Below are 15,876 nucleotides of genomic sequence, written 5' to 3'. Positions count from 1 at the left end.
CGTTTCTTTTTATGGCTGAGTAATATTCCATTGTATATATGTGCCACATCTTCTTTATCCATTCGTCTGATGATGGACACAGGTTGCTTCCATGTCCTGGCTATTGTAAATAGAGCTGCAGTGAACATTTTGGTACATGACTCTTTTTGAATTATGGTTTTCTCAGGGTATATGCCCAGTAGTGGGATTGCTGGATCATATGGTAGTTCTATTTTTAGTTTTTTAAGGAACCTCCATACTGTTCTCCATAGTGGCTGTATCAATTTACATTCCCACCAACAGTGCAAGAGTGTTCCCTTTTCTCCACACCCTCGCCAGCATTTATTGTTTGTAGATTTTTTGATGATGGCCATTCTGACCGGTGTGAGATGATATCTCATTGTAGTTTTGATTTGCATTTCTTTAATGATTAATGATGTTGAGCATTCTTTCATGTGTTTGTTGGCAATCTGTATATCTTCATTGGAGAAATGTCTATTTAGGTCTTCTGCCCATTTTTGGATTGGGTTGTTTGTTTTTTTGTTATTGAGCTGCATGAGCTGCTTGTAAATCTTGGAGATTAATCCTTTGTCAGTTGCTTCATTTGCAAATATTTTCTCCCATTCTGAGGGTTGTCTTTTGGTCTTGTTTATGGTTTCCTTTGCTGTGCAAAAGCTTTTAAGTTTCATTAGGTCCCATTTGTTTATTTTTGTTTTTATTTCCATTTCTCTAGGAGCTGGGTCAAAAAGGATCTTGCTGTGATTTATGTCATAGAGTGTTCTGCCTATGTTTTCCTCTAAGAGTTTGATAGTGTCTGGCCTTACATTTAGGTCTTTAATCCTTTATGCCGTACTTTTTCATATCAGAGGCTGAGTTTGCAGGTTCACTGTCCGGGACAAGATGGGGTGGCACCGCCATTGCCTGCCCCCTATCACTGCCCTCAGCTAGCCGTGGGGCTGGGACCCTCTGGGGTTTGGGGGCTCTCTGTAGAGGCAGCATAATGTAGGGTCAAGTGTTTGGGCCTTGGAGTCAGATGTGGCTCTGTGACTCTGAGCAAATTACTTAACCACTATGTGCCTTCTCAGGCTGGAAGCTTCCAGAGCCAAGGAGTTGCTTTGCCCCCTCCCCACCACCTCCACAGTTCCTTCCTCAGTGTTCTCTCCACAGACGGGGGAGGGGATGGAGTTCTGGGGGCCCTGGGGAAAGCAGTGGGGCCCGCCCTGCACAAGCCCAGGCTTGCCCATCTCCACTCCCTTCCGTACAGAGCCAGTGCCGTGAGGAGAGTCTGGAGGGAGCAAAAGCCACACTGCTGCCAGAAGGCTGTGTGCAACACGGGACACCGTGTCTGTGTGTCTGTGTCTGTTTGTCTGTGTGTCTGTGTGACAGCTTTATTGAGATACAATTCACATAGCATACGACTCACCCATTTACAGTACGTGATTCAATAGTTTTTTATTATATTCAGAGATGTACATCAATATTAGAATATTTTCATCATGCCCTTTGGCTACACCTCCGTATCTCCAGCCCCCGGCCCAAGGCAACCACTAATCTCATTTCTGTCTCCATAGGGTTCCCTATTCTGGACACTTCATTTGAATGGAATTATACAGCATGTGGCCGTTTGTGACTGGCTTCTTTCACATAGCATAATATTTTCAAGATTCATCACATTGTAGCATGAATTGTTACTTCTTTTTATTGTCAAATAATATACCGTTATATGGATGTACTACATTTTTAAACATTCATTCATCAGTTGATGGACATGTGGTTGTTTCAGCTTTGGCTATTATCATTACAGCTGTTATAAACATATGTATACACGTTCCTGTGTGGACACACGTTTTCAGTTCTCTTAGATAGACACCTAGGAGTGGAACTGCTGTATCATAGGGGAAGTTTATGATTAATCACTTGAGGAACTGTCAGCTGTTTTCCACAGAGGCTGTACCACTTTCCATTCCCACCAACAGTGTATGAAGGTTCCAGTTTCTCCATATCCTCGCTAACACTTGTTACTGTCTTCTTCTTATATTTTAGCCATTCTAGTGAGTATGAAGTAGTATTTCATTGTGGTTTTGATTTGTATTTCCCTGATGACTAATTATGTCAACCACCTTTTCAAGTGCTTATTGGCCATTTCTTGGAGAAATGTCTCTTCAGATCTTTTGCCCATTTTTTTAATTGGGTTATTTGTCTTTTTATTATTGAATTGTAAGAGTTCTTTATGTACTCCAGATATAAGCCCCTTATCGGATATATGGTTTACAAATATGTCCTTCCATTCCTTGCACTGTTTACTTTCTTGATGGTGTCCTTTGAAACACAAAAGTTTTTAATTCTGATGTAGTCCAGTGTATCTGTTTTTTCTCCTGTTACTCATACTTTTGGTGTCATAACTTGCTGCGTGTTTTTAATCAAACACTTTTCCCCGTGAAGGAGATGGAGCAGACAGTGGACTGTTGGGCTGGGCTGAGTTCTGTTGGGCTCAGAGTGGGCCCTGGGATTTCATTTCAGCAGGAAGTAAAGGATCCCATCAGCTTCCTGGGCCGTGGTTAGCGGTTGGGGAGCAGGGGGGGTCACAAGCTCACCAGGCCTCCAGCTCTTTCCTTCTGCGGACCTAGGCAGTTCAGGGCGGGGACAGACATTCAGTCAAGGACTTGCTCCCCTGGCTGGGTCAGTAAAACTGAGAAATGAGAATTGGGACTCTAGGGATAGGCGGGCCTAGGTTTGAATCTGGGGAATGTCACTGAGTAACATAGGAGCCTGGGAGAGAAACTTCCTCTTTCTGAACCCTGTTTCCTGGTCTGTTCATAAAAGGGAAGGAGACGGGGTCCCTTCTCAGCGTTCGGGGTGACAGGCAGCTAGGATCTCGGGAACTAACTCGGTTCTCTGTCCCCCAGCCATGAAAGCCGACCGAAAGCGCCTAAAGGGTGAAAAGACGGACCTGGTGAGCCAGATGCAGCAGCTGTATGCCACGCTGGAGAGCCGCGAGGAGCAGCTGCGCGACTTCATCCGCAACTACGAGCAGCACCGCAAGGTCAGCACGCGGCCCCGCCCCTCCCTCCCCCCACCCACCAGCCCCCTCGTTACTGCCCCTCCCCCACCCGGCACAGGGTCTGGCCTTGAATCTCAAAACACAGATGCACTGCTCGTGTCCCCTTATGCTCACTTGGGGAGGCCCCTTGTCAGGCCCAGGTCTGGGCGCTGAGATGAACAGGCACAGCCCCTAGTTACGGCTCCATGTCTCCTGGGCAAACCAGCCCGGACAGGAAAACGCAGTCAGTGACAGTGTGCATTCTGGATTCCGGCTAGCCTGGGTTCAGATCCCGGTTCCCCACGTGTGTGCCTTTGGGCGTCTCCCTTAACCTCTCAGAGCCTCAGTTTCCTCATCTGCAAAACAGCGATCATGGTGCAGACCTTGCAGAGCTGTGATGAGGACCATATGAGATGATGGATGCAGGGCATTCAGCTTAGCGCCTAGTGCATGCTAAGTGCTCAGTGACTGTCAGCTCTGTGTCTTACTAATAGTACCATAATAAGAGTGTGAAGAGAGGGCTGGGGAGAACAATGAGACAGCAGGAAATTCTGCCTCCTGGGAGAGAGTCCTGGAAGGCTTCACAGAGGCGGTGACATATAGGTTGGGCTCTGTGGGGTGAGTAGGAGTTTCTGGTCAGATGACCAAGGACTTTGGTTCAGTAAATATCTGTCTGGTATATGTGCTGTGGTCATGCCGAAGAGGGTCCCAAAACTTAAAAAAAAAAGAGTCAGTCCCCACAACGAAGCAGGCCTTAGTAAGCTGCTGTGTCTGCAGGGAGAGAGTTGTAACCTCTGGTGAGCGGGGCGGAAAAATTGTTGAAAACTGCCCTTCAAGTACATCATACCACATGACAACAGCTATTACCAAGGTTTGCATGTACTCTGTGGAGAAAACGGAGGTGGGAAGCTCGTTAAGTTTCCTCGGCCGTGGGAGGTTTGAGTGGTTCTCCCAGTGGTTGGTGGCCTGGTTGCATGAGTGCATTCACATGTGTTTCCTCTGAGCTAGAGTGTCAGAGATGGCACTTGAATTTAAAAGCTTCAGCCCCACGGCCCACTTTGGTGTTTACCAGTGACCTGCCCTCTCACCTCCCAAGTATACAGATCCCTTCCTCTCCAGGATGAAAACAGCCCCGGGGGAGCTCCCTGGGCCAGGCACCCACAGCCTCTGACTGTGGTCTGGAACTTTTGGTGCCCTGGGTGCCAGCCCTGAGCAGCAGGGCCCCAGCTTCCCCTGCCTGTCCTTCCACAGTAGGTGAGCTGGGTCCCTAGAAGTTGGCCTCCCTGGGCCTGTCACTTGCAGACAGAGTGTGGTATTAAGTCAACAACCTGTGGAAGCAGAGAGGAGGAAAGGGAACCCCCGGCTGCCTGCTTTCTTGGTCCTCTTCTGGGTCGCAGACTTCCTGCCATGTCCTCACTTGGCAGAAGGGACAAGGGAGCTCTCTGGGGTCTCTTATAAGGGCATCAATCCCATTCACGAGGGCTCCACCCTCATGACCTAAGCACCTCCCAGAGGCCCCACCTCCTAATGTCATCACATTAGGTGTTAGGATTTCAACATATGAATTTTGGCAGGACACAAACATTCAGACTATAGCACCACCTGCCTCTCTCTTGGTCCACCTCCATCCTTTCTCCTTCTCCAGCTGGAGGGCCCGTAGCAGGTCCCAGGAGCCTGGTCCTTCTTCAGCAGGTGAGGCAGGGAGAACCTTTACTTGAGTGGCCCCATGCCCATCAATAGGGAGACATGGTCACCCTTGTTTGAGGGGAGGGGACACAGGGCAGAGGCCAGAGAACCAGCCCACAGCCATACCTACTTTTGGTGATTTGCTGACCCCAGGGGCGAGGGACACCGGGCTGACCTTGTCTTTGACACTGCTTGTCCTCAGATCATCAGCTTCCTTGGTGTTTTAGGGTTCTTCAGAGAAGTAATATATATATAAAGATTTATTAGAAGGAATTGGCCTACATGATCATGGAGGCTGACAAGTCCTGTGATCTGCCTTCTACAAGCTAGAGAGCCAGTGGTGTCATCCAGTTTGAGTCAAAGGCCAGAGAGCCAGAGAGCCGAGTTGTAAGTTCCATCCAAGGGCAGAAGACCCATGTCCCAGCTCAACTCTCAGGTAGAGAGCAATTTCTCCCTTCCTCCACTTTCCATTCAGGCTCTCAATGGATCGGATGATGCCCACCCCCCCAGCCCCCGCCACTGGGGAAGGTGAGCTACTGAGTCTACCAGTTCAAACGTTAATCTCATCCCAAAAAACCCGCACAGACACACCCAGAAATGATGTTTGGCCAAAAAGCTGGACACCCCATGGTCTGGTGAAGTTGACGCATAAAAGTAACCATCACACTTGGCCTGGGAGGCAGGGTGGTACAGTGGTTAAGACCAGACAGTGGGTTAGACTCTCACCTCTGCCACTTGCTAGCCATGTGGCCTCATCCCTAAAACCAGGATAATGATAGCAACTACTCAGAGCCCAGCCTTGTCAGCACTAAAGTTTCTGGTACACAGAAAGCATGCCGGGGGAAAAATGCTTGTCGTTGTTATTATTATTATTATTATTGCCTCTGGGGGATTCAGATTCAGGCATTTGATCATGGAAATTCCACAGTGGGTTTCAGGGCCCTTCTGTGGGTCTCTCATCTACCACTGCCTGGTGTTGGTCCCCCTGGCAACCCCAGAGAAGCACACAGCCACCTGCTCTCAGGAAGCCTCTGGCCAGGCAGGAGCGGGTCTTGGCTGACCGCACATAGACCCCAGTCATGGGCCCTGCCTCCGGGAGGATGGGAGAGTCTCAGTGAAGAAGCAAGAACCATGCGGAAAATTTAACCCAGATAGGACCTTCTGGGGGGAGGTCTGAGGGTCCCAGAGGATCCAGGAACCGGGATGGGGGAAGTGTTCCCTGAGAACATGCACCTTGAAGGAGGACAGATCCAGATCAGAAAAGCAAAGAGGCAGGAATTCCCTGGTGGTTCAGTGGTTAGGACTTGGTGCTTTCACACTTTCACTGCTGTAGCCTGGGTTCGATCCCTAGTCAGGGAACTAAGATCCTGCAAGCTGCGTGGCATAAATGAAAGAATGAATGAATGAATGAATGGACTGGAATGTGATGCTGATAAAAGGCTAAGCGGATCCAAAAGATGGCTCTGTTTAGATAAGCACTATGACGATGGCCATCTTTAGAGACCACCTATCACCACCTGACACAGGATAATATTAATAATGGCAAACATTAATTGTGCACTTACTGTATGCTGGCTTGGTCCTAATCTCTTTACATTTGCTATTTTTAATAGCAACCCTATGAGGTATGATTGTCCCCATCATCCCCCTTTTACAGAGGCGAAAACTGACTTAGGTCAAGTCGCCAGAGGGACCTCAGCTCCCAGGTTGGCATCCAAGGTCCCAAACAGTTGGGCCGAGTCCTACCTTCATAAATTCCGGCCACCTTGATCCCCATCAGGTTTCAACACCCCAGGCAGGTCTCCTTCAGTTCCTTTCCTGCCGCCACTGCCAGCAAGGATTGAGACCTCCACCACACTATCTGCGGGGCTGCAGAAGTTATTTTACCTCTCTGGCCTCAGTTTGCTCATCTGTAAAATAGAGATAATCATAGACCCTGCCTCACAGTTGGTTGTTTAAATAATGCATCTGAAACCTCAGCACCGTACTTGACATGTGTACAGAACATTCTGTGACAGTTGCTACTGAGACCTGCACTCCTGCTGCCAGAGATGTGATCATGGGAGGGGGTGTCAGAGTTTTCACCAAGGCTGAAAGCACCTACAGCCTTTCCCCTCAGCCTGGAACCCTCGGTCTGCTCACAACTAGTGGAGCTACTGACTGCAAAGAGACACAGAGACAAAAATGATCCTGAGGGTCCTAGCGGACCTTCTTCCTAATTCAGGGATATGTGGTAGGCAGCCTCTTGTACACCAGCCAATTCTCAGTGGTTCTGATGCACACACTTCATTTCATGGCACATTCCAGGATCTAGGCTTGCTGCTAGGTGCTGAGGGTAGATGCTGGGACGTGGCCCCCAGCTCCAGGGGAAAGAGCTGGTTGGCCCATCATGTGACCCAGGAGGCCATACCTGTCAGCTGTTGCACTGACCCCACCTGAAGACAGCTTCAAAGAGAAAGGAGAAGAGAAATAACTAGCGGTGGAGTGCCCCTCTGCACGGAGAGCCTTGCTTCCAGAACCCGAGAGTACAGCTTTGCCTGGGCTTTTGCAATAGTGCCATCTTTTGCTTTGCATTTCACATTACCAATTTCTTCTGACCATCACCCTGGGATGTGACAGTGTCGTTCTCTCATAGATGAGGTGGTTGAGGTTTGGGGAGGTGGCATGACTTGTTCAGTGTCACACAGCTTGTAGTGGATGGAGCTGAGACTTCACACCCAGGCACGCTGGCCCCTAGCAGACACGTCCTGGAAGGAATCATGCCCCTGACACACACACCACCTCCTCTAGGCTACACTGAGAAGCCTGGGGCTGGTGACACAGACACTTGTGTCCTCCATTCACCCCAGCTGGGAGAGCTGTCCCGTGACAGCCTTTGGAGTCAGTCACTGCAGCTGCCAAACACTCATTCTTTTACGCAGCAGTGTTTCTTGGCTGCTGTCTGCCGGGCTGTTGTCCTGCGACCCGGGTGTCTGCCGATGACCTAGAGCGTGCAGGAGGGCTTTTTGGTGTAAGCTCCTCGGGCACAGGGATTTTTGTCTGGTTTGTGCCTGCTGGTGGCATCCACGAATATTGGTTGAATGACCAGTAGCAGGTACTAGTATGAGAAACAGATTGAGAACAGCTGGGGCTGCTTTCTTAGCTAGACAGTCAGGGAAGGCCTCTCGGAGACATTTGAGCAGCGTCCTGAGTGAATGAGTGAGTGCCTGCTGTGTGCCCGGCACCGTTCTGAGCTCTAAACTTGGATTATCTCATCCAGTCCTCATAATAACACCCTCAAGGACGGCTGCTGTGATCCCGTGTTACAGACGAGGAAACTGAGGCATGACAGTCATTCCAACTTGTTCTTGCAAAGCCAGGATTCGACCCAGACTCACTCTCTTTCCCAGGAACCTAAGCCACAGCTACAGCTCTGTGACGGCCATGCAGAAAGGGCCAGACCTCGGCTTCCTAGTCTCTGGCCATCTGGAAGTCAGGCCTTCGACGACAGGGCCGTTAGACAAGGCAGGATGGTTGCCTCTCAACGCGGTCCCAGGCTGCACAGAGACCTTGAGTTTGGCTCTCGATTTGGTGGATGGGAAGACCATGGCTGGGTGTGTGGGCAGGGCCCCCTGCAGGGACCCTTCCTCTGGGGGAAAGACGGCTGGTGTCCTGAAATTGGCTCTGGCCAACAGAGGTCAGGCCCCCGATCCAGCCGGCTGTTCCTTGCCTGCTGGCTCTGTTGGGCCAGCACAGCTGGAGACCATGGCCCTCGCCTCAGCATCACGGAGAAAACAGCTTACGCAGGAGGACCGGCCGGGAGCTGGGGCGGGGGTGACAGGCAGAGGACTGTGCTACATTCAGACACCACAGCTAGTGGGGGTCCAGCCTGGCCCGTCGTCGGCTGTCACCCTGTGGGATGGTGGCAGGGCCCCGTGGCAGCCAAGGCAGCTGGGCTGCAGGTGCCTCCTCTGTCCCCGTTTTCCTGTGACACACACGTTACCAAACAGCAGAACAGAGGCCCAAACCCACTAATGACCCTAATTTTTATCAGGCTCCATTTAACTATTTCCCTCAAATGAAGTCATTTAGTCTTTATAACAATTCTTTGACATGAGGAGTATTGATTCCCCCTCCATTTTAAATATGGAGAAATGAAGACTTGATAAGTTAAAAGAACTTACCCAGGACATTTGTTTGCTCATTTATCCGTTAAAAAAAATAACGGCTGAGCATCTACTAACAGTTTGTCTCTGTTCCAGTCTCCCAGCTAGTTTGTGGCAGAGCCAGGCTCGAACCCAGGGCTTTCTTCCTCCAGGGCCCGAGCGCCCGGCCACTTGCTGTGCTGTGGGGCCTCCCTGCGCTTCCTCTGGTCTGGGGGTCAAGGCCCTCTGGGCCAAGGGCGCCCCGCGCCCGCACCCCTTGTAACACTGGCCTCTCCCCACAGGAGAGCGAGGACGCCGTCAAAGCCCTGGCCAAGGAGAAGGACCTGCTGGAGCGCGAGAAGTGGGAGCTGCGGCGCCAAGCCAAGGAGGCCACGGACCACGCCACGGCGCTGCGCTCCCAGCTGGACCTCAAGGATAACCGCATGAAGGAGCTGGAGGCGGAGCTGGCCATGGTGAGACCCCGCCCCCTCGCCCACCCAGGCCCGGTGGGGCATCTGCCGGAAGTGATGTCATGTGCTGGGAGACAGGGCGTGCACGTGGGTTCACCTGGGAGTCCAGAGTGGAGTCCGCAGGGGCGGGCCCAAGGCAGGGGCGGGGCCGAGGTGGGGGCGGGGCCGGGGCCGAGGCGGGGGCGGGGCCGGGGCCGGGGCCGGGGCGGGGTCTGGGATGCCCCCTCTGCTTGCTCGTGACAACCACACCGCCTTTCATCCACCTGCCTGGGGCCGAGCGTGTGGGGATGCTGGGAAACCATCCACTAACCTTTGGGAGGAAAAATACCAAAAAATTAATAATGGTTATCTCTGGGTAGTAAGATCACAAGTGGCTTTTATTTCCTTTTTTTTCCCCTATTTTCATCAGTCTTATTAATTGGGTCCTCAAGGAAAAAAATGTTGTTTTATTCTAATCCAAAAAAATCCCTCAAAATACTTCCACTGTGTTTTCCTCGGAGATGGGCAGCCTGCATGTGGGGACAGAGAGTCTAGGTGGTGTTTCCAGGCCTGGCCTGGCAGCAGAACTGAGGTCCAGAGCCCTGGAGTTCTGTTCTACCTGCTCCTGTGTGACCTTGGTCTGCTCACTGAATTTCTCTGAGCTTCAGTGACCTTTGTCTGGTCCTGGGGTGGGGGTGAGGGTCTTTATCCCACTCTGCCTTCCCCATGAGATGTTTGATCAACTTTAGAGAGCTCGTGGCTCAAAGGGCCTTTGAAACCACCATGGCTCAACGTGGTGGTGGCTGGCCGGAGAGTGTGCAGGGAACTCCCAAGGTGGGGCGGGGGGGAGTCTCGCATGGTTGTTAGCGAGAACTCGGCGTTCTCTGCAGAGCACTGATGCTGGCTAACAGTGTGGTTACCGCCATGGGTTCTGGGTTTGAATCCAGCCCCCATCGCTGTCTAGCTGTGTGACCTTGGGCAGGACCCTTCACCTGTCTGGGCCTCAGTTCCATCAAGTGTCAACAGGGGTAACTGCATATATCCCATAGGGCTCTTGTGAGGATTTCAGTGAAATAATGCAAGAGAAGCACTTAGCCCGGCCTGTACATGGTGAGTGATGCTATGACAACAGGGAGGTTTTCTATGGTCACTTCCTTCAGGAGCAGGGGTCACCCAGGGCAAGTCAGGATCTGTGGGCCCCTCCTGGGACCAATCCCACCCTCTGCCTCCTGGGTCTCCTTGTCCAACCCTGACCCCTAGTGGTGAGAGCTGCCCAGGCTGGAGGAAGCTCCAGCTGCTGGGTCTCCTCTCTGGGGTCTTCCCACCAATGGGGTCGGCGGTGCTGGCGGCCCTGCTGCCACGTGCAGCCTAGACAGAAACCTTTCAAGCTGACGATCTGGGAAGAGAGTGCAGGGTGAGGTGAGACCTTTATTCTCCCAAGGCTTCCCAGCGTCCTGTGATGGACAGATGGGTCTTCCTTGGCATGGACCACTAACCTCAAGCATCCTGGGGAATTCTGGGGTCTTTCAGGATTGGGAGCCAGCTCACCTCTGCTTCCACTCTCACCATGCCCGGATGACTCAACCTGCTTTAGTTCTGGCCAGCGAAACTCAGGTTCTTGCCCCCTCCCTCTGGCAGGCATCAGGCCTCTCTGCTAAGTGTGAATAGTTAGGTGAATGTTTGCAGCTCAGGGTGGTGGATTTGCTGTAACATCAGCACAGGCACAGCCCGTGAGAGCCCCAGTGTTGGTGGGGCGTCCACTTGCCTGGAGGTCCCCTCTGTTGCCTGCCATCTGCAGAATTTCACAGCCTGGAGGCTTCCAGGGCTGCCGGCTCCGGGCAGTGTTGTCCAGCTCCCCTCACTGCACTGCTGGCCAGGACGAGACTAGAGGGAAGGTACCTTCCCTGCGTGTGTGCCTGAGGTCCTCGGGTTGCAAGCAACAGAAAGCAGCTCGGGCTATCCGAGCACACAGGGTGCACTGGGAGGAGGTCAGGAGCTCACAGGTGCAGCGGGAAGGTGGAGGGCCAGGCTTGGAGATGGGCCGAAGCCAAGGCAGCCGCAGGGAGTGGGGAAGCCAGGATTCCATCTGGAATGGTCCACTCAGTGGCCCCTGCTGGGGAAGATGAACGCAAACCCTTTGCCCTCTGAATTTCACTTCAGTTTTCAAAAGTCTGATCAAGTACAGGGTATCCAAGTGGTCCATCTGGGGTCACTTGCTTACTCCTGATCTAGGAGTTCTGGCTGTGGCACTGGTGATAGGTAATTTCTTAAGTGACCTGCCCACAACACTGAAGCCATGGGGCAGCTTCCTGGGGAGGGGTGAGCAGGCCCTGCCCCAATTCAGGCATCACCCCTCCCCAACCCAGCCTCTGCTGGGTCTCCACACACCCTATGCAGCTGAAAAGGGCCGCTTCACTTGAGTAAAAGTCAAAGGACATTGGCTTCCCAAGAAGCAAACATCTCTCTTGGTGCTTGCTGATGGGCTCCAACCCTTGGGGAGGGGACATTTCCTGATAACAACTTCTGGCCGAACTAGGCATTACCACGCATGGAGCAGTTTCACCTCTGTAGCCACATTGGCTCTGTGGAGACCACCCTGTGGTTTTATTTTTTTAAGTAAAAAATTTTCAATATGCTGTTTTATTGAGATACAATTCACATATTATAAAATCCGTCCTTTTATGACATAAATTTAGTGATTTTTAGTACATTCACAAAGTTGTGCAGCCGTCACCACTACCTAATTCCAGAGTGATCTCATCACCCTAATAAGAAACCCACATCCATTAGCAGTCACTCCAGTGAGCTATGTATTCTTGTTGTGCCCATTTTACAGATGTGGAAACAGGCTCGGTGTGCAGGAGGCTCACCCAGAGCTGCCCAGAGAGTTGAGAGGCAGAGCTGGGAGGTGGGCAGTCCCCGTGCTCCGTGATGGGAGGCCCCTGAAAGGACACCCAGATGCTGGCCTGAAGGAGGCGCGTCCTCTTACCAGCCATCGCTCGTCCCTCAGGCCTTCCCCACTGGCCTCTCCAGTCACTGAGCAGGCGGGAGACAGGGCTGCCAGCCCCGAGATCACAGGCTCCTCCCAAGTGCTAGTCCTGCCCACTCCCCCCCCCCGCCAGGAGCCTGGTTCCCGGTGACCTAGTTTTCTATCAACGTTCTCCAAAATGGGAGACAGTTCTTACGTTACAATGTACACTGTAGACGGGGCTTCTCACCCTCAACACTGTTGACACTTGGGGCCGGAGAAGTGTGTTGTGGGACCGTCCTGTGCGCTGTGGGGTGTGCAACAGTACCCCCGGCCTCCACCCACGAGATGCCTGTAGTGCCTCCCAACTGTGGGGAATAAAGTCTCCAGACATTTCCCAGTGTTCCCTGGAGGGGGAGAGAAATCACGCCGGTTGAGAACCACTCCTCTGTAAAGTGTGGGATTCCCTCGTCTCAGTGTCTGTCTCTGCCCTGGCCGTGCAGTTCTAACACAGCCCCAGTTGGGGTCCTGCGTTTTCTGGCTGTGTGATCTTTGACAAGTGACTTAACCTTTCTGAGCCTGTGTTCACACGTATCAGACCTTCCTCCTGGGGTGATTGTGAGGTGAGGTGACGGGAAATCGGGGCAGGCTCACCGTCCTCACTCAGGGGACGTTAGCTGTTGTTACGGATGTTGGAGACCAGCCTGTCCTCAGGCCACACCGGGACCAGGAGTCGTGGATTCTCACGTCCTGTCCACTAGCCAGTCATTTTGTGTCCTTGAGCTGCCTGGGCCTCAGTTTCCTCGTCTGTAAAAATGACAGCCGCCACAGGCCCAGGCAAGAGTAGGGCGCGTTGAGGGACCAGCGAGAGGCAGGGTCGAACGGCAGGGGTCAAGGGTGATCGCGGTTTTTTTTTTTAACGGCCGTGCTCTGGGTTGGCACCACTCCTGCCCTCTCTCTAAGGAAACCAGCTGGCCACACAAGCACACCTCCCGGCCCCGGACCACTGCCATCCTGGCCCAGCAGACCAGCCCTTGCCCACAGCCAGCTCTGAACACTGGGTCTGAGCTCAGACCCCTGGCCACACGCATGAGGTCAGGGCCCACCCGAGCCTGACATTGTCCCCCCTAGAGCCTCCCTCCACCCCTGGGCCTGCGGTTGTTGGGGATGGTGTGGAGCCAGTATTGCCTCATCAGCTCATGCTGGCACCTCCACGCTGGACCTGCGACTACTGCAGCCTGAGATCTGGGACAGGGTCGCAGCCAGTAAGCCCAGGAAGAGGATGGTGGAGTCAACTTGTAGCTGGCGTCATGCCCCTTTGGTGCAGATGCAGCGTGTCTGCAGCTGGAGTCCATGGGAGCACGACCCTTCTCGTGTTTGCTTGGAAGGTTCCTAACCCCGGGATCCTCCCAGCCTTTGGCGGGAGAGACGTTCCCTAGCCAAGCTCAAATTCCTTGGAAAGCCGGTAAAGGGTTCCCTTTAGCCGCACTCACAGCATCCCTCCGGGGCCAGGCCTGCTCTCTGACTGGAAGTACATCCTGGCCTCCAGGCAGCTAGGAACCTGAGGGTGGGGGAGGGCAGGGCCCCTGCGCTACTCTCCCTTTCCACTTCCCAGATTGTCTGATCTCAGGGAGGCATAAATAATCCTAACAGCCTGCTACTTTTTGAACAGGACAATAGACCAGACAGTATCCTGGGCTTTCATGTGAATTATTCCACATCTGACTCCTCCTTGTGAAATGGAAACTGTTTCATAATAAGAGTCACCAACATTCATTGAGCTCTTTTTTACCATCGGCTAAGCGCTCTCCATGGAACCCATGTTACTCCCGTCAGACAGACTAGGGCATGAAGGCACAGAGAGGTGAGGGGCCTCTCTCAGGATCCCCCAGCTAGGAAGTGGCAGAGCTGGGATCAAATCCAGGCCGTTGGATGCCACATCCTGGGTTCCGAGGCGCTGTGCCGGGCCACCTCATCCCACAACTTACCTATAAAAGTGATCCCTCTCAGTTCCCCATCTTACTGTGAGGACCTTGAGGCTCAGAGTGGTGGAGTAACTTGCTCCAGATCACACAGCAAGTCAAATAGTAGAAGTGGAGTTTGAACCCACTTCTGTCTGACTTTTGTCACATGAGGGTGTTTGAGCCAATTCTCCAATTCCCAGGAGCTCAGAACTGCGGGCTCAGGGTTCTCAGCAGGGGGTGGAGGTGCAGAGGGAGCTCCCAGCATTGAATTGCATTTAATGGAAGAGATTAGTAGAGAAATGCTGTGCAGACTGTCACAGAAAGATGATTCAATGCAGCAACGAGAGAGACAGAGAGTGAGAGAGAGAGAGTACATGCACGTATTTTAAGTTAGACCTTACATGCCTTGTCTGCAGTTCACGTCTCTGTTTCGCTCTGTCTCAGAGGTTCAAACTCATGAGTGGACAGTTTGTGAGAGGTTCCTGTGCTCAGAATTCACAGGTGCACCTGCCCCATCCTGCAGGACTAACCGTAGGCTCCTCCCCGGTGTCAGGCAGCGATGATGCCAAGCCGCCTGCTGAGTTAGAAGGTGCTGCTTTCAGGCCCAGACAGCGGGGAGGTCCACCTGGAAGAAGGAAGCCAGGTGGGGACAGGAGAACAGTCCTGCCCAGGCCTCTTCCTCGTGCCTTCCTGTGCTGCCTCACGGAGCTGCTTATTTCAGTGGGCGACTTGGACTTGCCTGTGCTTTCCACGTGCATGGCTGGGGATGTCTGCAAGAGGGCAGAGCTGAGGGTTAGTTCGCACGATGGCAGACCGACTGGGCGCTCATTTCCCACCCACGTCCACCTTCCTGGCAGCCAAGATGGATTGGACAGGAGGCAGCAAGGGAGTGGGGCAGCTGCCCGCAGGGAGCGGTGCCAGGATGGAGGGCTCAGAGGCCAGATGCACAGACACCTGGAGGGGAGAGCAGATGTGGTCCCGAGTGAGATGCGGTGGTCCAGGAAACATGAGTCCATGACACTGGACCTGCAGCAGGCACACGGCAGCTCCAAGACACAGCCAGCCTGCCTCCTTCCTTCGGCAGGAGGATCGCTCCGCTGTTCCTGTAGTAAACTAACAGAGTTGCTTCCCTGGGCTGTCCGCCTGGACACGGCAGAAGCCTGCTTCCATTTCCTCTGCAGATTTTTACTGAGTGCTTCACTGAATGTGCCCAGCCCCAAGCCAGGTGCTGGGGATCCTGTGGTGACCAGCCACGCCCTACTCTGCCTCGTGGATTCAGAGTCTGCATCACTTGTGCTGGTTATTTCCTTGCCCCAGAGGAGCGTGGGCACCATAGAAACCACATGGGGCTCCCAGGCTCCCAGACTTCGGCCCCAACTTGGACATCGTGCCTGCTGTGCACTCTTGGAGAAGTCACTTAACCTCTCTGAGCTTCCGGTTTCTCCTCTGTCAAGCACAGCTAATCCTACACTCCCTACTTGAGACCCAGGGCTGTTGCACTGAGCACATGATAGTTTTCTAAACCAGGCAGAGATTATTACCTGGCTTGGGGGGGGGTGGGGCTGACTCCAACTCGGCCTCCCTCTGCCATGTGGGTTTATATTCCCTGGGGGCTGGCAGTAGAAGGGGAGTGATTTCATAGACTCCTGGGGTGTCCAAGCTAGAG

General features: G+C 52.9%; 1 protein-coding gene across 3 annotated transcripts in view; it reads left to right on the top strand.

Moving 5' to 3' along the window:
• KAZN (kazrin, periplakin interacting protein) overlaps positions 1–15,876 on the top strand; it is a 456,516-nt gene that overhangs the window by 387,088 nt on the left and 53,552 nt on the right. For all 3 annotated transcript variants that reach the window (XM_061184921.1, XM_061184919.1, XM_061184920.1), the window contains 2 exons: positions 2,886–3,022; positions 9,132–9,302. In XM_061184921.1, coding sequence (XP_061040904.1) covers positions 2,886–3,022; positions 9,132–9,302 — 308 coding nt within the window. The remainder of the gene's footprint in view (positions 1–2,885; positions 3,023–9,131; positions 9,303–15,876) is intronic.

Source organism: Eubalaena glacialis, chromosome 3 (assembly GCF_028564815.1).
Source record: "Eubalaena glacialis isolate mEubGla1 chromosome 3, mEubGla1.1.hap2.+ XY, whole genome shotgun sequence".
NCBI lineage: Eukaryota > Metazoa > Chordata > Mammalia > Artiodactyla > Balaenidae > Eubalaena > Eubalaena glacialis.
The sequence above is the reverse complement of the archived record's forward strand: the minus strand, read 5'-3'. Positions and strand labels throughout refer to the sequence as shown.